The sequence below is a fragment of the Lineus longissimus genome, chromosome 10, assembly GCF_910592395.1.
Source record: "Lineus longissimus chromosome 10, tnLinLong1.2, whole genome shotgun sequence".
NCBI classification, from domain to species: domain Eukaryota; kingdom Metazoa; phylum Nemertea; class Pilidiophora; order Heteronemertea; family Lineidae; genus Lineus; species Lineus longissimus.
The window spans coordinates 13902299-13926923 of NC_088317.1; the positions used below are offsets into that span (position 1 = coordinate 13902299).

The following is a 24625-nucleotide window of genomic DNA, read 5'->3' on the forward strand; positions in this document are numbered from 1 at the left end:
CCCGTTATACCATATCTGCCAAGAAAATATATATTCTTGTGTCTTCCCTGCCGCCGTAGTTATGCGACGAGATGTGTTGTTTTTGAAGGACAACTGCGCGGATTTGGTTTTAGTTTAAGCTGGGTTTGGTGCATGCAAGTCAAGAACATACTATTGTGTTTACAACCTGTATTTTACGTAAGAGTTGTTAGATATTTGGGGGCCGGCTATTCGGAAAATATGTGTACTCGTCAGTCGGCTTACCGTAACGATAAAAATCGTTGTTATTCTCTGAAGAAGGACCACAAAGCAGGCCTGAGTATTCAGTATTGTGCATTTATTGCAAATCATATGAAATTATTTTGTAATTCCGGCACTTTTGAAATCAAGAAGTTTGATTTGTTTTCCTTGCTTTTGGGATTTAACTGTGATATTTGTAGAGGCCTCAGGATACGCCATCAAAGTGAAGAAGGCGCTTAAGACTGTAAAACCTTTACAAGTATTTAATACGTTTATTCCGAAAAACACGTCGTATGGATTATACAGTAATCCCTATGGAGTTATTCGAAACATTATAATAATAAACTTACATAAAGTTTATTTTTATTTTGTGCCAGTGTGTCTTCTTTCAATATTTTCATAAGGCCTGTAATTGTATGTTAATCATCACCACAAGTCGGCTGTATGTAATTTGCAGAATGATATGGATAACTACTGTACTTCTGGCACCGACGGAGGGGATCATGAGCTATCCAGCAAAAATGATCAACGGAGAGCATGCCATCATATCTTCATGTGACTGTTAATCTCAGATCTTCAAGGTAATCAATTGCTTGTCATCAAATTTCTTTGTTCGGATTTGTTACCGCCATTTTGTTCTATTACGGAATATAGTTGATGTGCTTTTCTGTCAAATTTGAGGGTGCATGGGATGACGAATCATTCGATTTGTAAAGGACGCCAGATTTCCTGCCGACTAATTTGACATGCATGAAGACTTAGAATCACCGTAAAGAGTAAACGGGACTGGCAATGTAACGAAACCAATTTAATTCGAGGATGGTTCATATGACCGTTTTCATCACCGATGTGCAGCTGATTTCAAAGCAAAAAGCATTTTCCGCGATGTACATCCGTTCTTCCTCATCCGTATCTGAAACATTCCAGCGAGTCTTGGGTTGAATTGCCGGAAACATGCATTTGTTACTGAATTCTTATGAAGTCGCAGACATGTGTATGAATTCTCGAGGAGTTTTATTCAGACATTATTGAGATACTTTTCAAGGATTTACCTGCCGACAGATATGTCAAACAGCTCAAAGCTGTGTTCAAATAGGATATTGAGGAATTAATATAAGATTTCTTTTGAGAGGTTATCCATAAAGGATAAAGCTTTGGCAATTGAAGTAAATGTGAGTCGACAATTCTAAGGTACAGGCTACAGAGATAGGATTTCATCGGCATTTCCATAATAATAACCGGATCATAGATTAGATTTCTCAGAAAGGGATCACTCTTCTGATATATGCTATAGGCGTGTGCAGATAATAATAACAATAACAATAAATGGCGAACAGCCCGGGAAATTTATGTGTGCCGTGGATACATGGATGTGATAGGTCTCTGTCTGCATTATTCAAGAAGATCAATTCATATGGACGCATTCTAAGTTATTTTTATGTTGAATTAATTAAGGAGATCGAATAACACAACCGATATTCGCAATGACACCTTACCCAGTACAATTGTACAGTACCTAAGGATAAACCCGATCCAGGAAATGTTGTGAAGGAAATGTCGAATTGGTGAAGTTTGTCTGCTTAAACTTTGTCAACCATGAGGAGGTCCGTCGTATTCAGTAAGTGCTGCAGAGTTTGGGTCCTATTTACAAGCAGACTATATGCACAGTGTGCACACGTGTTGCTTATTTCAGAAGAATCATCGAGCAGCCTCTGATATCATTATTTTGTTTGAGCTGTAGATTGACGGAGACTCCGTATCCGTTTAAGATGGTACACAGTGACGCTGCAACCAGATGCCGGGTTCGTTTAGTGTGACACGACACGAGCAGCTACATTGCAACGCATAGCTGGTAAAGTGTTTACATATGGGCGATTTTCCTATCATTTCGTATTCCTACTGTTCCCCTCGGCATAATATGGTGAAAATACTATTAAAAGGCGAGTCAAGGATATAACAATACAAATACGAGCTTAATCTAAACTCAGCAATCGATTTAGAGTTCAGAAAGTCTCTTTAACCAATGATGGGTGACTCACGGTCAACACCCACGCCGGTGCAATAGGAAGTCGCCTCATTTACGACCTACCAACTCGGCGAGAGATGGAGTGCTGGGAGAGTGGTTCAGAGTCCGAAGATGGCAACCAATTACCGCTAGATGTCGAGCATTACTCCAGAAAGGTACGAATGTACCGTATAGAGCAATTGTTCAAAGGTAGGTTTCACAATATGGGCTCTAACTGTTGACAAGGACCGTGTTGAGAGATATTTCACTGTCGAGAATACACAGTTTGGAAGAAGTCCATGTCTCAATCTTGCTTTCTTGCTTCGAATTATTGAGAACCAGCATCATGACGCTTTGTGTCACTGAAGAGACCGACACTGCAACAGCCCTTTAAATCATTATTTTAGAAGTTTAAAACATGTAAAGCCTAGATACATGCATTATTCATATCCATGCATATCAATACGATCAACCATTCAACACGACACGTCGGAATCCCGTATGAATACACATGGCCTACGAACTGTATTTTATCATTATCTATAATTATGCTGACGAACGGTCCCTGTTTTACATAACACAAGTATAGGTCCATCTAGTATCCTCGACATAATGATAAAGTTCTGTTGTGAAACAAAAACAATCAGCCGATATATACGTACTTCTGAATTGCAGAAAGTGTATGACCATTCTTTGAGAGCGACAGTATGGTGATTATGCTAGAATGATACGTCATCTCATGCATTCTCCCTTGCTTTTAAAGGAACAACTTGGGCATGCATGAGATGCGTTGGTTTTCCTTACAAAAGCGAGTTCCAGCAGGACCGGACTTCTCAAACAGAGACATTGCAAAGTTATCAAACTGCAATGTACAATGCACTCAAATGATGTGTAACCGTAGACCTGTCTGAAATTCATGAACCATTTCAAAAACTGCCTCGCAACACTGGCAAAAATCATTATCAGAGATCAGCAGTAGTGAGATACTGCAAGCAACGGCGTATGGTGGACACCAGGGATATCATCTTCCTGGCCTGGTGGATCCCACGCCCAAGTTGTCCCTTTAAAACTGCGGCGTTAGGCCCTAAATGTCATGTGTGAAAGGAAAATGATCATCTACCTCATGAAGTCATTTAGCATATCTATACTATAATGCGCGTTGTGGCCGCTAAATAGGAGGCGATTTTTGTTTCAAAATTGGGCCTCGGAAATGCCTCAAATTCTTGCAACCTTTGGCTTCGTAGGTCTGGATCATACGTAAGAGTGTCACTGAGGGTGTCATACGTCTATGGCAAGCCAGAGTGGACACAATTCGTATTTTATATCCTTATATATTGTTATTTTATGTGGATATATATTCATATTTTATGTCCATATATATTCCGACCAATCAGAATGAATGGGAACCATCGTTTCATTGGCGCGCGCAACTGAAACGATGGTTCCCATTGGCCAAAAGTATTTTAATACGGAAGTGACCGATTATAATACGGAAGTAGAAGTTTTCAATACGGAAGTGGAATATATAAGCACATATAAAGCGGCATTCTGATTGGCTGATTTTATGTCCATATAAAATGGGAATTTATGTGGTGATAAATTCGTCCGGTCTAATTTATGTGTAGATATAATCTAATTTATATGGACATAAAATCGGATTTTATGTGGACATAAAATTGAATTTATGTGGACATAAAATGGAATTTATGTGTATATAAAATGAATTATTGTGCATATAAAGAAATTCATTCTGATTGGTCGGAATATATATGGACATAAAATATGAATATATATCCACATAAAATAACAATATATAAGGATATAAAATACGAATTGTGTCCACTCTGGCTTGCCATATACGTCTAGGTATAGATTTTGTTTCATCTTATTGCATATCGCTGTACAACTTTGTCTACATTTTCATTGTGTTTATATCTCCTAACGTACAAGTCCTAACGGTAAAAATCCCAAATTTTAGCATTTTTTAACAATTTGAAAAAAATATAACAAAAATGTATTTCTTAAAAAACTAATTTTTAAAATAATTTAACAACAATTCCATTCATTTTTTCCCCAAAAAAATTTGGTTGAAAATTAATTATAACACCATAAGATGAAAATTCCACAAGGCCAAGCTATAAATCATTCATGATTTTTTATCAAAGAAAATTTCAAAAAAAGTCGAACAAACACATTCCAAAATGGATAAAAAACATCAAAAATATTTCCAAAAATATCAAGATATTCCAAATATCTCAGAATATTTGAAAAAAAAGATTCTGAAAAATTTATAAAAACTTCGGATTTTTACCTTCCTAAACATTTTTGGGATTTTCCCCTTCGGATTTTCACCGTTAGGATTTTTACATTTAGGATTTTTACCGTTAGGATATTTATCTTCGGATTTTTACCGTTAGGATTTTTACCTACATTCATGTGAACACCCCCATTGGAATTTGATAAGATAAGATAAAACGAATTGAATTGTTTAGTTTAGTTGTTTGTTGGTTAGATATACATCTTAACGCATAAGACTGAGTCGAAGCAGAGCATTAGTGAATTGTTACGTGGGTACATTTTCCAATGAGCGCATATTTCGGCAGGGTATTTTCGGTGATGCAGACATTTTTCCAGGCTTCTGTCATGCAGGCACCACCAGTTGGTAGGTCGGTAGGCCGGTCACCTTGAATTCAGAAGATTCGTATAAATTATCGGCAAACCTGCTGGGAATCGATTCTCCAGGGTGAGGATGTAGTTATTCATCTTCTTTACGAAAATTAATGTATCAGCTTCCCTATCTGAAAAGACATTGTGAAAACCTTTTTTTGCAGGTAAAGGTCTCAACATGGACAAGATGGCCGCCTCCGTTCCAACTACCCCAACGGCAGCTAAGACTAGCATCGCGACCCTTTACGGTCCGATGGATGGTTTGGCTCCCCGGCGGCATGGAGTCGATTCTAATCGGTTCATTCTGATATTCAGTAGGAACTCGGGAGATATCCGAGTGACGTATCTCATGGTAGAAAAAGCCCACCTGACAGTATTGCCAAGAGTCTTGACAACAGACTGGGTGAAACTACGTGGAGTTGTTGGTTACAGGGCATTAGCCTGCGATAACTCCGTGTACGTGGTAGGTGGTCGAAGACAGGATTCGGGTTACCTTATCAACAGAGTGATAAGGTACGACCCCATGACTCAGAGATGGAAGACCTGCAGTGGTATGAACTATGCCAGGGCGAACTTTGCAATCAGTGTGATGGGAAGAACAAAAATATTAGTGGCGGGTGAGTTCATCGGACGTGATTGCCACAATGTTTATGTCGAAAATAAAGGGGACTTTTTTGACAAGTTTAATTGGCAGAAAATCGATATGAATCTTTTAACGATAACCATGATTCCTTTGAAACTTGAGAATACTAGTACTATGCATTCGAATTTCTTAGCCGATGTATTTTTTGAGTTATGCAGAAAAACTGACTGTTTACTACACTTTTTCTCGAATTCAACACGACGCGTCACCGGTTTATTGTTTAAATGTTTAGGTGGTGTCGTACCCAATGAAGAGGACAGGGCAGAGACCCTTACGAACACGGCCGAAATTTATGATCCATACCTAGACAAATGGACACTTATGCCGGAAATGAAGCATTCTTTTAAAGACAGCGCGTGTGTCAGTCGGGACTTCGAAGTCTTCATTTGTGGAGGGACAAGAGACAAAGATACGCCTGGGACTAAAAGTTCGATGTAAGTTCATGCCGTGCATGAGTAATACCTCTGGGACGGTAAGGAAAGGATGCCTTCCATGAAAGAGAATGTCACGAGGTTTTCTTTTGTGTTTTTAATTCGTGTTTAATTTGAGTACAGATCGGGTGAATGATACTGCCGGCTATTTCAATGATATTTTCAGTGGATCCAAAATACATGTACCTCAGAACTGCAAGAGAGTAGATTATGCAGGTATATACGGTCAATTGAGTGGGCAATGTGATAAAGGGGACTCCGTGTGAAATTAGAAATTGGGAAATTGGGAAATCGTAGCCTATGAAGATGGGGAGAAAAAGGAGAAAAGTGAGAAAAAACAGTTTTCTCAAACCTGAAAGAATAACAAAGAAAGTATGACGCTGTATCGATAAAAAGTCGTAGCTTCCTTTATGCTGTTTTAAAGCTTTTATATACAAATAAAGTAATGTTATCGTTTGTGTTTTCTCATACTGACTAGATTTTCCTCAACGAAACAAAAAACCGAATGACGTGTGCTCTTCTGAAGTCTATCTCTCAACATATTCTTGAGTGTTCAACATGTTTAATCGACCATATTAAAGGTCATTTTGTGTGCATAAAGCGAATTCAAATAACTTATCATCTGTACATGTATTTGATCCCAAATGCTCACTCATGTATTATAATTTAGTACATGTATAGGAAAGAATGAACCAATTTGTCTGTTTTCGTTGACGACATACATTTAGTTTCCGACTGTGGAGTGATAGTTCTCAAGTCGCCACTGCAGACCCGTAGCCAGGTTTTTAAAAGAGTAGGGGGGGGGGGGGGGGGGGCAAAATGCTGAAAACATTGGTTATTCTCTCCCTGCAGCTACGCCCCTGCAATGAGAATAGTCTAATCCATACTGCTAATAGTTCAGTTTTAATAGCACTTTCCAACGGCATTGCAGGGTTTTTCGTCGGCAAAAACTAGATGATAAAATAAACAGCGACCATCCGTTCCAGTGTAAGGATTTAACAGAAAGAGTGCCGCTACCAAAAATGCTAGCAAAACATTCCATGACGCGGCTTGGGAATGCCATGTACCTCATCGGCGGTAAGTAAAACAAGAAATCTATCCGCCGCGTTTCTCGATATATATAGAAGAATACACTTTTTGATAAATTTCAAATTGTCTGGAACCATATCATTAAACAACCACGACTCACTAAGACCCGTATCCTAGTCTCACTTTTGTTTTCACGGCAGGCCTTCCAACTTCTGAGCAGTTTGTTCTTCATGGTGCCTAGAGAAATGTACACAAGAAAAGCGGCCAAAATGTGCGCTCGATCCTCATTTGGTGAATTTCAGTTATAAGATAGCATGTGTCCATCATATTAAGATGTGATTTGTCCATGTTACATGTACCAGATGGACACAGTTTATAGTTTTGAAAATTTACCAATGATGAGCGCACATATTGGCCGGGGTTTTTTTCTCGGGCAGCCGTTCTCCCAGGCCTCAAGTAGCACTATCTCGGGCAGAGTGCTCGCGTAAGAAATTGGAATGCATAATAAGATTCTCGGCAGTCTGGGGAATGATTCTCCTGGGTGGAAAATAAACGATTATATCAGCAATTCATAAAACCGATCATCATAAAACATTTCGAAATAATACACTCTGATTCAGGTCTGGCGAGAGAGGGTCGGACGATACCCGAAGAACCGCCTACTGATCATGAGCCACCACTTGACGAGGTGGCGGAAAGGCTAGAGACATCACCAGGTACAGTGTCCTAAATGAACATGGCCTACTGAAAGAATGTTTTTGTTAACCTTTGTTAAAATCGACGCACGTGAAATTACTCTACCGTTATTGCATACATAGCTATCACTCCGCGTAAAATGTTCAGTTGGGTCACGGAGATCTTGAACACGGAACACGGATTAAGAGCTTTACGATACGCATTCTTCATTTAACCAATCAGGTCCTGTTTTAAAGGGACAGCTTGGGCGTGTGATTTACCTGGCCAGGAGGATAATGTACCAACTTGACACCATGCGCCGCCACATGTAGTATTACACTGATGCCTTTCCCTGATAACGATTTTCACCCGTGTTGGAAGGCAGTTTTGGGCATGGCTTGCGAATTTCAGGGAGGCCTATTTAGGTTACATCCCGCTCTAGTGCAAAGAGTTTTCTTCAATACTGTGGAAAAGTTGCGGTCCTGCCGGAAGCCGTTTTTGTATAAAGAAACAACATATCGTATGCCAAAGTTGACCCTTTAAAGTATTTAAAGTATACATAATGTGGAATTTCACATTGTCATCACAAAAAGTCATACTTGACAAGAGGACATTTTTAACTGCTTGTCAACAAAAAAGGGACTGAATAAAATTGTCAACCATGCCGTGATGTCGTCAGCTTTAAATGTGGATATGTCGTTTAGGAAAGTTCTTTTTGCGGCCCGGCCCTTGCTTCGCCATATAGCAGTCTATTTACAGGATATTTTAGACAATAATATTGTAGGTCCCCTCTTTCTTGGGCTTCACCATCTGCAACTGAAAAAAGATAATACAGTATGTGGGCACACCACTAATTGTGCCGAATCTTCAGTATATTTCCCCAGCCCTCATTTTACAAAATATGTGAAGTCACCATAAATTTGAGCTATACAGTATATTTTTACAATATGACACACTGCCTTGTAAGTGTACGCCCTGTAGCTCTTCGCAGCTCTGTGCGGAGCATGTACGGGTATTTGCTAGTGGCTAATATATGTATATACATTGTATATATATCAATTGGCATTTATGAAAGGCCCATCATGTATGTACGAAAGTGTACTTAATCGCATTAATATTTATATCAATTGGCATATGAAAGGCCCAAATGCACCAAAGTTTCATTAACCGCAAAGGTTACCAACTGCTAAGTTATAATCATTTTCCCATCTGCGTAACTCTCTGGTTCTCATGAATTTGTATGTAAGCTTATAGTTGACAGATCGGAAAATGATGCATAATACATTTGTGTCAAATTCAAACGCATAATAGTTTAGTTTTATTCGAATTTGCAACCTGCTCACTCAACCCAATTGTTACAAATCGACAGCTTGGGGGGTACGTTCAAGAGCCAACCCTTTGTTTACGAAAACGTAACTTCCCTAAAAAATTTAACCATTTTTGGTTGTTTAATTGAGTTGGTGAACTGCTGGAGATAAAACTCCAACTGTCAATTGACAAACCTTGAAATCAACCTACCAACAAGATTTGTCTTTGTTAACGAGCTGAATTTGTTGACTAAGCAAATTAGATTTATTAATTAACCGACTTGGTAATTACTACTGTGGTTCGACCAACTTGACTACTCACCATTGACCAACTTGCCTAGTAAGTCTTGGAATTAAGACCTCACAATGGCCGAGTTCGTTTGGGACCCAAGGGTAGAGGAGGAGTGTCACGTGGGATTACATCATGTTTAAAATGAACATCTCGTGTTAGGATTTACTAACCTCGACATCCGGGGACTACTTGATTTGCAATTCAAAATGGCGGCACCGTCGACCCTGGACACGCCCCTTCGTCACATGCCGTGTCACCTTCTGTTCTATGACCCATCTGGTAAGCCGAAGAAGGGAGGACCATTTTTTTGCTGCCATCTGAATTCAGGCAGCACAACTATAATTCTAATAGGGTATTAACCCATTCTCCCACACGCACAACCAGTGGAAATGCGACAACTAGTGAAGGGGAGGTTGGTCATTCTGCTCAAAAGCTTTCATTGTAACATTTCCCAAAGTTGCAGGGTCAAAGAAAAGTCAGTATTCGACCGCGCCCAACTCAGACCTGTCGAAAAAGAGGGTCATTTTCAAGACTTCGCCAAAAACGAAAGGGTTGATATATTTTGTTCATTTTTGAAATACATGCGCTACCTTTTGTTTCTTCAGGTGTCTATTGTCACAGGTCAAGGAGTCGATCGTCTGCCAGAACGAACATCCTGGCTTCTCGGGAAAACTGGCATACCTGTCCAGAAATGAAACAGCCTCGATGCGAGGCCGGACTTGTCGCTACAGGTAAAGGTGTGCCCTTCACAGACAAAAAACAATGAAAGCGCAAATTTCGGGTTTGACCACTGTTAGATTTAAAACAAGGGAAGTCCCTGCATGCAATTGTCGTCAGGAGTATTAAACCCTAAACGAGTAGTTGTTACTCAACCGGAATCGGAATACCATCTAAACCATGGGAGCAGTATAGGAATGAAGTGTACAGATATCAGCTACGCTATTATTTATACCAAAGAGGTATACGTCGAGCATTCTGATTCGGTGACAGAAAATGCCCTCACAGTTTCGTTACAGCAATGCTCATTGGCTAATCGTCAAGTCCACGAATTCCCGCTATTTATGTGGCTAGGATAACGTGATGGGCTGCCCAGGGAGTCTTGATCAGAGTGGCTTGTAGACGAGTTTCCATACAGTCAGGATGTATGTAGGACGCATAAAAAATGACAGTGTCGGCAGCTTAACATCTTCAAAAATGTGCCACAAAAAATACGATTTTGTTGAAAGCCTCCCAGCCACAAACAAAATTTACAAAATTGGCATTCAGCCTAAAAAATCAGAACCCACTTTCTGTTTGATCGTTTTACGGCGGTTGTTGCTAAGTGATGGAACATGCCTGGCTCCCTTCAATATCATTCCATCAAAGCGGTCTGAACGGTCCGTGCATCCATTTATGTATAGACATCATACCCAGACTGGGACCCTTTTTGATTGCAAATAAAAAGTAAATAACAGACGATTCATCAATAGTAATTGACAGTAATTGCATCGGAAAAAAAACTCGCATGTATAAAAATCATTATTTCAAAATAGGATATTTCGGGCCTTGAAAACAAGGTTTTCCGGCCAAGAGAAATATGCACACCGTATATAGTAGTCTGTTGGCAAAGTGAAAGAACCCAAATCAAGGTTTCCACATCTTCGACGTGCATATTTATTAGTGTTGGTCAGAAAAACAAAAAAGGTTTTTCAAATTCTCAAAAATCTTCTTTTCTTTTAGAGTGCACCGTGAATTACACATGATATATATATCATGCAAATCATCTGAACTAGACGGGTGCTGTTCCTGTATCAATATCTTGGATATGTGAGCTTTTCAACTTTAAAGACGAGAGATGTGTTTTTTCCTGATTTGGCTAATAGGATTAGCGCGCTCGTCGTAATCATTGCGCTCTCCTCGATCTCTATATGTAGTGTTGGTTTCACCTAGATGTCCTCTCTTTCAGGAAATCGAATCTACGTCATCGGTGGTCATGATCACACTCATCCGGATAAATCGATCCTGGAGGTCGATTCTTACCATGTGATCAAGGAAAAATGGCAGACCGCGTTTACACTTGACGAGCGCTCCTACACGAGCGTTGATTGCTGTATGATTGATGTTCCTGTGACGAACACCGCTTTCAAGTGCGAGGCATTCACTGGAACATGTAAATGGGTGATGTGGTGATCAACTGATCATGTCGATTGTATCGGGCGACCAAAATATACATGTATCCGTAGACTGATTTCACATGTCTCTTGGACGAGTCCCTGAAATTCGTTGAAACTGAACTGGAGGTATTGGTTGTCTCACCAAAACCGCGAGGTTTGAGCTAAAATCTGGTCCAAAAGAGGCTGAACCGACATTTTTAGCTCCACCCGAGCGGGCTTGCATTTGAGAAAATGAACACCGACAGTGGGGTATCAATTTCTATTCCAGAAACATCTCAAATTAAACAACGAAAACGTACTTTTAAATGCTTTTTGAATGCTTCATTATTTTGCGCCAACCCAAGCGGTGGTGGTTGCCAAACCAATGACCACTATATTCAAAATGAGGCTCCGTTCGCTCATGGTGCATTTATACTGTAAAGTGCAGTTCATTCAAGACCTAGGTGTTTTAGAATATATGACAAAATGCACCTCGTGTATATCTTCACTTAGTGGGTAAGGGTAACGAGATGTAACTAGAAAATATTTGAAATAAATAGATAACCCGTAGCGTAAATGACAAAATTGTACCTCAATTTTATTTCTAACCGCCTTGCCTCCACATACCGGTGATGCATATGATAACATTGGCTCGAACTAAAAATCGCTGTCTGTTGACAAGTTGCCCACAGACGATTCCTTAACCATGGTTATTTGTTAACAAATCCCGAGCTACTGAAACGCGTCCAAAGTATAGATTGACAAGGGATGCTGGGCGCGACATTGCACATTACATATCATCTAACCAGGAACTATAGTCTGATGATCTTGTTGGTGTGAAACATCTTCTGGGTTATTCGAATATCAACATGTTAAGCGATCTGCAATGTTTTAATGAAAGCCGTAGACTGAATGTGAGTGCTGGGAACAAAAGTCTGAAACTTCTCCGACAAGGTGTATGACTGCTAATTGAGAGCAGTGGTTGTTGATGTTAAGTGGTGATATCGACCTGGTTGCAAGCGTGATTCCAGAACCGATACAAAGATGTGTGGTCTTGACCGTTACAGTAAACCTGTTCGTGAAAATTGGGCAGAAAATCAGATGATGATGTAACCTTGTGAGCATCTAGTACACCTCCGTTGTAAAGCGCCCACACTAGTATGATCCTTTCATCGTCGAATTATGGCTCGAACCATGGCTCGAATCAAGGCTGGAATCATGGCTGGAATCACGGCTCGAATCATTGCTCGAATCATGGCTCGAATCCTTTACTTTCAATTTTGCTGAGCCTTTTACTTTCTTTTGAACCTTTTTTATGACCCGGCTTATGGCTGAAATAGAGAAGAAATACGTACACATTTTCTAAATACAAGAATATTGATGCTAAGATGATACATGATGTAAAAGTCGGTAAAATGAACGTTGCGAAGAACGAAATTATAGAAAGGTGTACAGGTGGAAAGGTTTGAAATGTCCTAAGGAGAGGGTGTCCAGGAAACAAACGATTCTATAACCCGCTGTTAGGTATTGACAATCATGATCTCTATAAAACTATAGGCCTATTATATACAATAGGGACGGACCCTTTTCACGTGTTGGACATTTTAGACTATTACACCGGTGTAAAAGAATTGGACATCCTGGGAATGCAGGACCCCATACAATTGCTGTGTATTGTCAACGAATGTGGTTAATGGTTTGGTTAGGGTCAGCTACATAATCTTCAACACAGGAACTCGGCGACTCTATTCACTTTAACAAAAGGACCGGACTTAGATTCCGGGGGGACTTGCATTTCTTTTACACCGATATAAAAAATATATAATGTAAGCTCGCTTATATATTTTTGCCGGTATGAAATGAATACCTGACCGCAGTTTCGACCGCTGTTTGGAATGATGAAAATTATGCTCCAAATATGGCTGTCATCGTTCTCAAACAGTTGTTTTCTCGGTTGGTATATGCATTTCTTAATTTCGGAATGGATACTTCCTTCGAGCATCAATCAGTAAGCCTACGACCTTGGTACAAAGGACCATTAGTGACGACGAGATCAATTGCCTAACTTTTAGTTGATGTCACTTAGACGTATACAGTTTCAGTTTTGCCCTTGGGAAATAAGTGGTGCGATTTTGTTTTCCACTCTCAGGCCCGTCGTTCGAAGTTTTTGGTTCGATGTAATTTTCACGACACCATAATAACCCTTTGCAATAAAATAGGTGATTTTTCACGAATGGGTTTTATGATCGAAGTATGTCAGTTTTGGCCACCCGATATCTAGGAGCCGTCCGGTAGTTTTTCCAATGTCACTGCTGTGTACTAGGATGTCTTCTTGGAAGAATATAAATTACATACCTGCTTTTTTACTTTTAGAACTGTCTGTCACTGGAAGAGAAAGTAATGAAATATTCAATAAATTCATCACCTTGGTGAGATTTATGTAGTGTTCAAAATGACACAAGTATGATCAGTGGTTGCTCTGCTCCGTGAGTGGTTTTTTTGGCAAATCGTTGATCTTCGATAGTTACTAGATTATTGATACATTATTTCGATAAATTTTAAAGACTGCTGGATCCACTCACCAATAAGATCCCAAGCCTGACAATACCCGATTTGTACCACCGATGGGTAGAGTCTAAACAGCCGAACACAATAGTAGGCCTTTCGCAGCCATAAACGGGGTGGGATATCTATTCAAGAGTTAACAACGTAATCGTCATGAATAGTCATGACTCTACAGCGGAAGTTTTCATATTACAATTAATAATAGATATAAATTACGGGGAATTAGTTGATATTATAATTTTCTTATGTACGTCCAATAGATATCCCACCTCGTTTATGGCAGTGCGAAAGGCCTACTATTATGCCCGGTTGTTTAGACTCTACCCATCGAGGCGGTAGTAGAAATCGGGTATTGTCGGGCTTGGGATCCTATTGGCGAGTATACCCATTATATTCAACAACGGCCGACTATTCCAAGTTGTCCGCAGACATTACGGTCCATTCATGCAACGTAGGCACCACAGGAGTAGGACATTGGACAGGTGGTATGAAAAGTTGAAACGACCTAAAATGAAACAAGCCAATCTAAACGAACCAAATAAACATTTCACTTTTTTGGGGGGAAAATCATGTTTAGAATATGATTGTAAGCGTTAAGTTGATATTTGCATTGAATAAAAATGCAACATTAATCCCATTTTAATAATTTGACCCGTTTAAAGTTTAAAAAAGCGAAAATGAGAGAGTAAATGAACAGTTCGTTGTTGAACCATATAAGGCTTGAACTTGAATTATATCATTTTTCATGCCATAACATACTTGACCGAATCCTGCAATGAATATTACATGTAAACTTGATCTTCGATTTCAGATTTAAAACGCTTATTTGGCTCATTTAGTTTGGCTTGTTTCATTTGGCTCGTTTCAATATTTGCATACTACCATGCTTAAGGGGGTAGCAGATAGGAGGCAGTTAAAGAGGTTGAATAGCGCCTCCAGAAGCAAGCAACAGCGCCACCCGTAGCAGAAATAAGAACTGCTTAGTGACGTCATGGTTTCCATATACGGCATCTCATTTGCATACTTTTACAACCTTATTTACTACGAGTTATAAATATGCCAGTAGCACGTGTATCATGCCGGGCGGCGCTGTCAGGTGTTTCCACTATGGGTTACATAATCGGCTACAAAGAGGCCAGTGTTCTAGTAAATGAAGTTAGCAATGATAGCGAAAGAATGTTAGTGTATGTTACGCAGTCAATAGCGATAGTAGTGAGTTGGAGAGAGGAGAAAATGGAAAATGGAGAGAATAGTAGTGTGGATTTCGAGTCCCAAGAAGAAACTTTGCAAAGTTTTCATCAAACTGATAATCATATTCCTTCCTTCTCTGTCTCCAACAATTAAAAGTTACTGCAGTCAACCTGATCCGTTTATCCGCGAGCGAATCGACGAGACGAAGCATTTTTCAAGCATCCGAATGGTACCTTACAGATCCGCAAGGGGCGCGTTACCGAAAATGTTGCAAAAATCAATAACGTGATCGTAAATATTGTCATATTTTTCAAAATGAGAGTATGTAAATGATACGCAGACGGTAAACCAATGAAAGGCCAGTATCTATTGAACCTTACAAGTGATTTGGGGGCCTTGAAACTCCTTATATTTATCAATGAAACCTTATTCCCGCCTAAGGTTTTGACCGGGCCGTCCAAAACTCCCCATTTTTTGGAGGGCCATTCCCTTTAACGACCAAATTGCTAGCTTACCCTTGCAACCTTTTTCTGTCTGGCTCGATCCCTTGGGACACTGACCATTCTTTAATGGTTTAGCGTAGTTTGTAACTGCAAACTTTTTAGATGCTGAAAACGTACTATGGTTTAGTGTCATGTCATAGTCTTTGATCAGCAAAGACAGTATGAATAAATCTAAAAGTACATTGTATGGTTACACATGTTAGTTTGTCCTACATGTCTAGTAAGCTACAGTGGAACCTCCCTTAGCGGACACATCTCTATTTAAAGGACACTAGAGTTGGTCCCAAATTGGTTGCTTCCATTCAGTTTGACCTCTCCAATCAGGATACCTCTCTATTAAGGACAGCATTTGTCAGTACCGAGGGTGTCCTTAATAGAGAGGTTCTACTGCATGACAAACTGAAGCTGATAAGTATGATACAATCTAATCAACAGATTAAAGTTCATCTGTTGCATGGCTCTATCATACGTCCTTGATGAAGACTTTTCATAGGGTCGGTTTAAAACCTGGCACTGACATGCTGACTCTGACACTCGTACACACCGATACCTCACTTGCTAGAAAACGCAACTACAATGAAAGATCTAGGCAGTACAAAAAAAACGTGGACTAACGATGGCCAGGTCCTGCAACTTTATTGGATCTCTGATGCACCTTGTATGCATAATGAATATTTATATCCAAAAAAAGAAGAAAAAGAAACAAAGAATGTGGAAGCAACCTTAAGTTAACTAGGTGCCAACTTCTTACATTATAGAGGCGATGGCTTCCATTTTCAATTTGGCCATTTTGATGTCTTTTTTTATAATATGTCATCCCATCACTGAATATTGTTTTCTCGTCATGTTCAAGGGGATTTTTAAAAATCAGACGTAATCGCGACTTCATTATATTTATTAGCGAGTTTCCGCAATCTCACGAATTACAAATCACGAATTACGAATTGCTATATCCGAGAAAGAGACCCCAAGATCATTGGTTTCTAAGCTGATCAACGTCCGTTTCCCTTAGAAGGGTCACTCGCGATCCAAAATTCTTTCAGCAATCCTTGAATTTCTTAGACGCAGCGGGTTTTGAATTCGTGGTGACGAACTGGCTGAGCCGTTACGCGTTAGTCTACATTATCGCAGCGTCCGTTTTTCAATAAGACCGGAACTGAACGAAAGCATTAACTTCTAATACATAACACCAGATACAGCTGACTGCAAAAGGGAACGCGAGTTCCTTTGTAATTATAAGTTCGTAACTGGTAATTCATATTCGTGAGATTTGCGGAAACTCGGTATTACCTTTCCATGCCGAGTTTCCAACCCATGCTTTTCTTAGGGAGGCAGAGTCTGGAATTGATGAAAAAGCAACTCTGACTTTCTTGGCCAAAACAAATCGGTATCAGGTCAAAACGTTCCAATTATTCTGAAAATAACTTCTGAGTTCTACTGCCGGCTTTCAAAATGTCCGGAGTTTGCCTCGAACCAAAAACTTATACTAAATCCACTCTCCAATAAGATCCCAATTTGCACCACTGATAACCACCGAATAACATGAAATTAACTCGACCCTCACAGAAAAGCTACAGATTCATATACTTATTCATCATCGCGACGGATCGATATATTTACTGTATCTATATACTGACACTGCCATCTTTGTTTTGTTTCACTATCTTTATAATTTAACAAGGCACTATACTTACAACTGAGACCAACCTTCGCCACTGTAAGATTAACATGAAAGCACATGTAAATTGTGAATTATTCTTGATATTAGAAGTAGGAGACTATCGTTCTTTTTAATAACGGTCACCGATTAAAGATATGTTTGTATTCGTACGTATTTCGTTCATGCATAACTTATCGTAGTGCGTAGTGATTACTTTTGCAGTTGTTCAGGCAGGCATCAGGGGTAACAGCGTATTGTGTAATCAATCGTCATCCCCTTCATTTGCCAAATTAACGGTGACTACGAATACGGGAACCAAAATTAGTAATGCATGAGCGATATTTCGTACGAATGAAATAATTTTGTATTTAATTGGACACCGTGTTTTATCCGGCAAACAAACGACACGGATGAAATTATCTTCCTCGAACGTGAAGGTCCGTCTATCGTGTATGCCAATTTGTGAATTGATTTTATTCTCTATTCCTTCTGTAGTCGCTACCCCTTTTTACCTCAAATCATAAATGGCGCATACTATATGTTAAACCATACACTCTGAATCATTCATCCCCGTAAGTGCAATTGGGCAAGTAGAAAATTACTTACTCTGACTTTGCACTGTTTGTAAGTGAATGACTGAAAAGAAAAAAACACAAGACGATGATTTATCGAATTTGCGGTATGCGATCGGACAGTATGTTTTTGCGGCTGTTTGTCCAGAAACGCGAATCGACCACATTACAAGGTTTCTCAAGACAATTGCATAACACTTTCACCACTTGAGACCCGAATGTTTTGCTCATACGAGTACGGTACGTGAATTCTTCAAACATCTCGCCTTGTGAGAGCGATTGACACATTCTATATCGCTTATGTATAATTTGGTGATATATATGTTTGTTCAGTTGGGGTATTCAATAGAGTATAAATCCATTTCAAGGTAAGGTCCAAGTCATTGCGAAACTGATATATCATATTAATGATAATCGCAAATAGCTCGACTTGACAGACAAACAGAAGCATGAAACCAAGTCATATGTATGTTTGTGTTGTTGGGGCGTTCAAAAGAGTAACCGATTTCTAGGTCTGAGGTCAAGGTCATTGCAAAGCTGGCGAGATGTTTGAAATTATTGCCCCGCTCGACGTATAAACACGCTGGAGAGTAACACGTTTAATTGTGTGGAGTCAGCAGCTTCTATTAAATGTCTTATATTGAAATTAAACCCCGCATTACACCAGGATACCATTCTCTGATCGTGCGAAATGTATAATACGAGAAATCAAAGATGATGAAATATAGCCCGAACTAAAACTTGACAGCCATGCTTCTAGAATCACTAAACAATCAGTGTCAATGGCCGCCGGTTAAACTGATGCATGAACAGGTCGATATGGCCGCCGGTTAAACTGATGCATGAACAGGTCGATATGGCCGCCGGTTAAACTGATGCATGAACAGGTCGATATGGCCGCCGGTTAAACTGATGCATGAACAGGTCGATATGGCCGCCGGTTAAACTGATGCATGAACAGGTCGATGGTGATCTATTGACGGACTTACTTCTGCATCTCGAGCCAGTAGTTTTCGTCCCTTTCAGACAACGGGAGCCGATCGGGTTCATCATGTTCCCCTTGAGGCCCGCACTCACTGCAGAAGAAAAGAGAACTCTCACATGCTTACAGAAAGAACAACTGAGCAATTATTAATATCAGGGCGCAGACAGGACGTTATGGCTGCAAGGATTGACGTGGCTGCGGACGTAAGAACAGTTTCTAAGCTGAATGACGTCGGCGTAAAAACATCGTTAAATTTGCATGTTTAAAAATCGTAGGAGAAATCGTATAGTGAGATGATGATTACAAGTCCAAGGTGTTCTAAGTGCTGCTGTGCGTGAAACTGCATAATGCATGCATCTGTGAACCATACATTGCCATTTCGCCTCAAAATTACAGTTTTATCGAATATATTGCCAGTATTGCTACATTGCATTACGCAAAATCCAAATCTCAGTTGAACTGAACGGCAGGTGGCGGCTGAAACTATGAGAGCCACGAAAAAGAAACTCACGTGCTTTCTTATAGCGACCGTTCTTTGTCACCTCAAAACCATATTTCGCAACTGTAAGAAAACAAATAACAACTTATTTCAGATTGCGATGGAAGAAATGCCGGAAACGACAAATGGTTAATTGCACATTTAGCGTGTTCGATTACTGGCGCGGCGCCTGCGCGTGTAAGCGCCAGTGCGTTCTTTTTGGTACTGGCGCCTCATCTCGCGCTAGGCCGAAGTGAGCGACCCTGGGAGCGAGCTACTTTGGCAAAAAATGGCCACCGCACGTGACCTTTGAGAAAAGATGGCAGACGATCCTGTAAATGCTGGCTTAGCGATATACACGAAGGTGGTTATTGCATAGACTGCAGCTTTTTTGGTAAAAATAGAATAGCTGTTGGAAGAAATTGATAAATTATAGTGTCGATGTAGTTTTTGTAAAATACGCACACCCGGTAGTGTGTCAGGTCATTCTTTTTACACCTACACAAAATGAGGCAAAGCATCCCTGAATTAAGCATACAAATATTGAATAGCCTACCGTTTATGTTAACTTTGATCAAGTCGTTGACTGAAAATTAAAGTTAATGATCATTATTCAGCCCTTTCTTTAATGAAATGCCTCGCTTAACTAATACATATACTAAGTGACACAAAAAAGATCATACACTTCTGATTTTGAGCAGCCCCCGGAATATGAATATGAGCAAGAATTATGGTCATGACCTCGGCTCCGCTTCGGTTTTGGTCAACCTCGCAGATTTGGTGAGATAATCAATACCCCCAATTCGGTGACTTCCCCCATGTGCATTTACACGAAATATTATAGATTCCATTCAAAGCGCAATAATTGTTCGAACGATTTTGTTTTTTCAATGCTTTTCCAGTTTTTTTCTATATCTTAAACTCGAATGAGATTCGGACGAATTGAGGTCACTGCAATATTTCCACTAAAATTGCGTTCCTTACATGTAGCAAATATTATTTGCGTTAGTTCTTTAAGCAACGTGGCGGAAAATGTTCGAGAAAAAAATACGGTTAATTTCAAACGCAGTAAACCACGTAAAACATAAAGTTGCATTTAAATCTATTCAAATAGGCGAATATGTCGTGTTACCTTTGCATAACTCTCCGTGGACTATGGCGGTACTCCCATCGGGACATTTGCCCTTCAGTAGAGAGGGAATCACCAGGATGGATTTCTTGGATCCTCGAATTTTGGTTTTTTTCTGGTCCCTGGCACCTTTAAAAGTAAAAATATAATGTGGATGTGACAATGAGATTCCAACCACAGAAAGAAATTTAAAACCGTAGAACTGCTACATGAGTTTAGACATTTTCTGAATAAATGGTCACACCCTCAATGATAAGGCTCTTCAAACAGATGCTTTCTACTGAAGTATTATGTCTCGTCGACAAAGAATGTTTTATATCGCGTTGAATTCAGGCGACCAGCAGTGCGGCAAGGTGGCTAATGCTCGCGCCTCATTTTTATCCATAGCACACGTCACGTAACGGGCGGACCTGCATGAAGCATCAGTATTAATTCAAGTTGAACACCATAACTTTAAATCAAGTTGATTTAAAGTCATGGTGTTCAATTTCATAGCAGCTCGAACACAAGTCAGAATTTGTTCTACTTACTGGAGACAGAGACTGAAATGGAGGAAAAGTGGAAAGTTAACGTGGCGGCATATACATGTCGGTCTTCAACATTGCCTTTTTAGGCATTTTGAAGAGTTCTAGCAAACTAGTTCACGCGTTCCTGCGAGACGTTGAAATCCCCGATGCCAAAATCTCAAGTAAAACCTGCTAAACTTGCATCACTAAAAAATGACAAGCTGTATGTCACAATATGTTACCACCCTCAAGGTATGCAAGAGCCTAAAAGGTCAGTTTCTAATCTAGAAATACATATACATGTATTTCAATCAAGTACTGCATCTTGATGTGTACGTTTATGTGTTATGTCACATACGACGCCGGCCGTGTGAGGCGTCGCCGTCAATACAATTCTTTCCTAACCAGTGTTAGTCATTGTTAGCCGTACGTACTTCCTCGTGATGAACATGTTAGCCTGAAGTGTCGTCTGTGGACTGGAAGTAAAAACAATATTTCGCAATTCATACAACAGTAACTAGGTCTAACCAGTTCAACATCGTTGATTCTCCGACATGAAGAATGCATGGGCCTGATAGATGACGCTTGAATTCGGGACTCTTATAACAAATTAATCTTTCATTTGTGCCAAAAAGATGTATCGTTCATCAGTATATCGAGAAGAGATAACGACTAATTGAGATTAGCAAGCAATAGGTTTCAACCCGAATGCTGTCGAGCTCTTCGTACCATTTTTAACAGTAGGTGACAAAATCAGCTCGTCCCATCGGTTGGTTTAACTAATTCTTTAGTGCTTGATATCATATTGATAGTACATGGTATCTCCATGAGGCCCTGAAACCCCTTACGAGAGTACTCACAACGATACTGAATGTGCAATTTGAGGTACGTTACTATGATGGAATGCTCTGTACTACAAGTTTCTCCTCATTGGTGAGATAGTGCGAAATATGGAATCAGTTTGTTAGTCGTACGGTTCTATCTTTACTATCTTTATTCTTGACTCCATGAATATGTAATGCAAGTTTCGACAGATAAACACAGCCGGGAAAAATCTTATGCATTCGCTGTAAGTAAATCATCCACTCTTGGTCGATGCCATTGGGTCGATGCACTCCGAAAATACTGAGACGAAGAGATGAATAGGCAAAAGCAATGTGCAAAAGACATTCGAAATGATTGGGGCAGGAGAGAGCACTTACGTTCTTTTCTGGCTTCCTCCAGATTAACAACTGGAAAAGAACGAAAACAATGTTTTTCTCTCTAAGTCGGGATACCCCACTCACCCACATAAATTGTGCTAACAGTGAGTGTCTCTACCACATGCATGCAGCGATTGATCGGGAAATCGCTTTTGCGCCACCATTTCACAAACGGTGCTATCGGACTTTCAGCCTGGGGAGGACCTAGTAGACGCGGATGCAGCTACCAATACAGAAACGCATGCTTCGTCTCTCTTTCAAGTGACCAGAGCTTCGAATCCTTGGATATGAATTCACAAAGTAACCAATTGACAAATTTCCTTTTCGTATATAAATAGGGACTTGAATATTTCGAAAACATAAACTTTAACATTCATTGAATGTTGCCATTGAGTGGTAATGATTAAAATACTTTCATAAAACCTAACTTTTGTCTTAGAGTTGATATAGGTGCGGGATGTCGGAACAAAGTGGCGCGACCAAATTGAATTCAGATAAATGCCAATCGTTCATTTTTCAGCGCCGAACTGTCGTATGGTCCGTCAATAGTTTGACTAGGCCTATACGCTCCTTCTTTTTTCCTAACCTGGCACCCTTCAGCATGTTGAGTGTCCCTGAAGACATAATTTTGGTTATACATACCAGAACACCCTGTCTTCTGTGGTTGATATATTGTCCCTTGTGGACATTTCGCACCAATCTTGGGGATATAGAACTTGAGCAGTTTTCCTTGGAAAAGAAATCAGTGAGTTTATACCCAATCTACGGCAAAAGGAATTAACTAACATTGTATCAAGCAGTGAGCGCGAAACAATACTTCGTGGGCAAGCAAAAAAGCCGGGCATCGATATTTCTACCAGCCAGCGACCCAAAAACATTAGTACCAGTATGGAGGAGTTCTCAATAAGAAAAGTGTGACCAAGATTTCTCCATTTGGCCCGTAGCTATGGCTCCACAGCCAGTTTTGTGATGCGTATGTACATTGTATTTGGGAGTAATATTCTCGAAAGAAGAATTGCATTATTACGTAGGAACGACTACCAAATCACCTCCAACTTCGCTTCACGAATTGGCTCGGGAGAAGAAGCTACATTATATCATTCACAAAAAAAAACTTATGTAACTGCACATGCTCATGAATAATGCTAACAGAAGGGTCAGTGTTTCTTGAGTGAAGACCTATGCACCTCTCATTTGAGAAATGATTATGTTGCGGGTATGACTGAATTGTGACACACCTCGCTTTTATTTAACTCCTCGTACATGAGTATAATGTGACGTGCACGAATGTTTTGAATCCAAAATGGTGGTGTCATGTAATTACTTTGTCAGCCTCCTTTTGGAAGCAGAGAGGTCAGGCTGCAGTGCAGGACAGGAAAGCTTATCTTAGTGCAGTGGTTGGGAGTTGACCGAGCTCTTGTGGAAGACTGCTTTGGAAGAAAGCCTCCAGTTGGTCCTTTTTTCTCCCAACCCGCCCACCCACTACGAGCGGTCGTTAGTGCCAGTCGCGCGTTGGTCCGAGTTCTCCATTTCCCATATCCTGACTGACGTGTGACTGCACATGACACCCATCGGAAATATACCTACTTCTGCACAATCCTTTCACTAGACTAAACTGGACGGAACACTTGCCCCCCTTGGCTGGATACACTAGATCTGGCCCTACTAGTTTATCTGCAAAAAAGCATCACCAGATCACAGTAATTGTAACCTGCTCTGTCAAAAGGAGGCGGAAGTTGCATAAAGGGAAAAGGGAGAAAAAGGGAGAGAAAAATAACGTTTTTGAAAAATAATTTGATGCCTTTCCTGGGTCATTTAAACTATGTCTAGGGGTGTTTCGAGGCCACCAAAGCCAACAAAAATAGAGCAAATAAGTTGCTCCTTCTAAAGCTTATCCATAAATAACCCATTTTCGGACAGAGTTTTCTCAACTTTTTACTTCAGAGAGTGATATAATTATTCTGAAGTCCATATCTCAGCGCATCCTCAAGAGATCCCCATGGAGTGCTGATCATCGAACTTCGCTTACTTTACGAAATAAAAAAGGCAACCACGACAGCAGGGGGAAGGAAACACACTTCGTAAATTCCAATCCATGCGACTCTGCAGCCGAAACCAATTTACTTGCCAAAATCTGAAAAGGTGATTCGCTGGATAATTTGAATAACTTACAGAAACAGTTCTTTCCTTGTTTGACCCATGTTGGTGGACATTTATTCCCAGGCATCTTGGCATAGCCTCCGCCAACTAGCAGATTTCCCGAGAAACGCTTCACATAGAAAGTTCCTGGAGTCAAAAAGAAGACATCACACTGACTCTAAAACGAGTTAGCACAACTTACATGTATGAAAAAACAATTCAAAGTGGACATTATGCTCGCATTGGGGAACATCCCACTCTAGCCAGCTACAGAGGCAGAATTCGTTTATAAATT

At 40.1% G+C, this 24625-nt stretch overlaps 2 protein-coding genes across 2 annotated transcripts in view; one reads left to right on the forward strand and one right to left on the reverse strand.

Annotated features, from left to right (window-relative positions):
• Positions 1-1426: 1426 nt before the first annotated feature.
• On the forward strand, positions 1427-12040 carry LOC135494664 (kelch-like protein 25). Its single transcript, XM_064782859.1, has 7 exons — positions 1427-2434; positions 5056-5508; positions 5767-5968; positions 6897-7042; positions 7615-7710; positions 9874-9999; positions 11214-12040. The coding sequence occupies exons 1-7, from the start codon at positions 2323-2325 to the stop codon at positions 11435-11437; spliced, it is 1359 nt and encodes a 452-aa protein (XP_064638929.1). The 5' UTR covers positions 1427-2322; the 3' UTR covers positions 11438-12040.
• A 367-nt stretch (positions 12041-12407) lies between these two features.
• LOC135494363 (uncharacterized) overlaps positions 12408-24625 on the reverse strand; it is a 44395-nt gene continuing 32177 nt past the window's right edge. Inside the window, exons 35-50 of the mRNA XM_064782281.1 lie at positions 24364-24477; positions 23779-23865; positions 22834-22920; positions 22192-22221; positions 21424-21465; positions 21014-21025; positions 20487-20612; positions 19911-19940; positions 19388-19438; positions 18881-18967; positions 17926-17955; positions 17354-17374; positions 16950-16997; positions 15672-15764; positions 13756-13785; positions 12408-12731 (exon numbers count right to left, since the gene is read on the reverse strand). Of these exons, the coding sequence (XP_064638351.1) occupies positions 12556-12731; positions 13756-13785; positions 15672-15764; positions 16950-16997; positions 17354-17374; positions 17926-17955; positions 18881-18967; positions 19388-19438; positions 19911-19940; positions 20487-20612; positions 21014-21025; positions 21424-21465; positions 22192-22221; positions 22834-22920; positions 23779-23865; positions 24364-24477 (1064 nt within the window). The 3' untranslated portion in view covers positions 12408-12555. The remainder of the gene's footprint in view (positions 12732-13755; positions 13786-15671; positions 15765-16949; positions 16998-17353; positions 17375-17925; positions 17956-18880; positions 18968-19387; positions 19439-19910; positions 19941-20486; positions 20613-21013; positions 21026-21423; positions 21466-22191; positions 22222-22833; positions 22921-23778; positions 23866-24363; positions 24478-24625) is intronic.

What these genes read in the sequence shown, in the direction of transcription:
- LOC135494664 (XM_064782859.1), top strand. Translation starts at nt 2,323, where the DNA reads ATGGAGTGCTGGGAGAGTGGTTCAGAGTCCGAAGATGGCAACCAATTA. An exon ending in TATAGAGCAATTGTTCAAAG is followed by an intron (nt 2,435 to 5,055) that starts GTAGGTTTCACA and finishes CTTTTTTTGCAG; the next exon opens with GTAAAGGTCTCAACATGGAC. An exon ending in AAGGCTAGAGACATCACCAG is followed by an intron (nt 7,711 to 9,873) that starts GTACAGTGTCCT and finishes TTGTTTCTTCAG; the next exon opens with GTGTCTATTGTCACAGGTCA.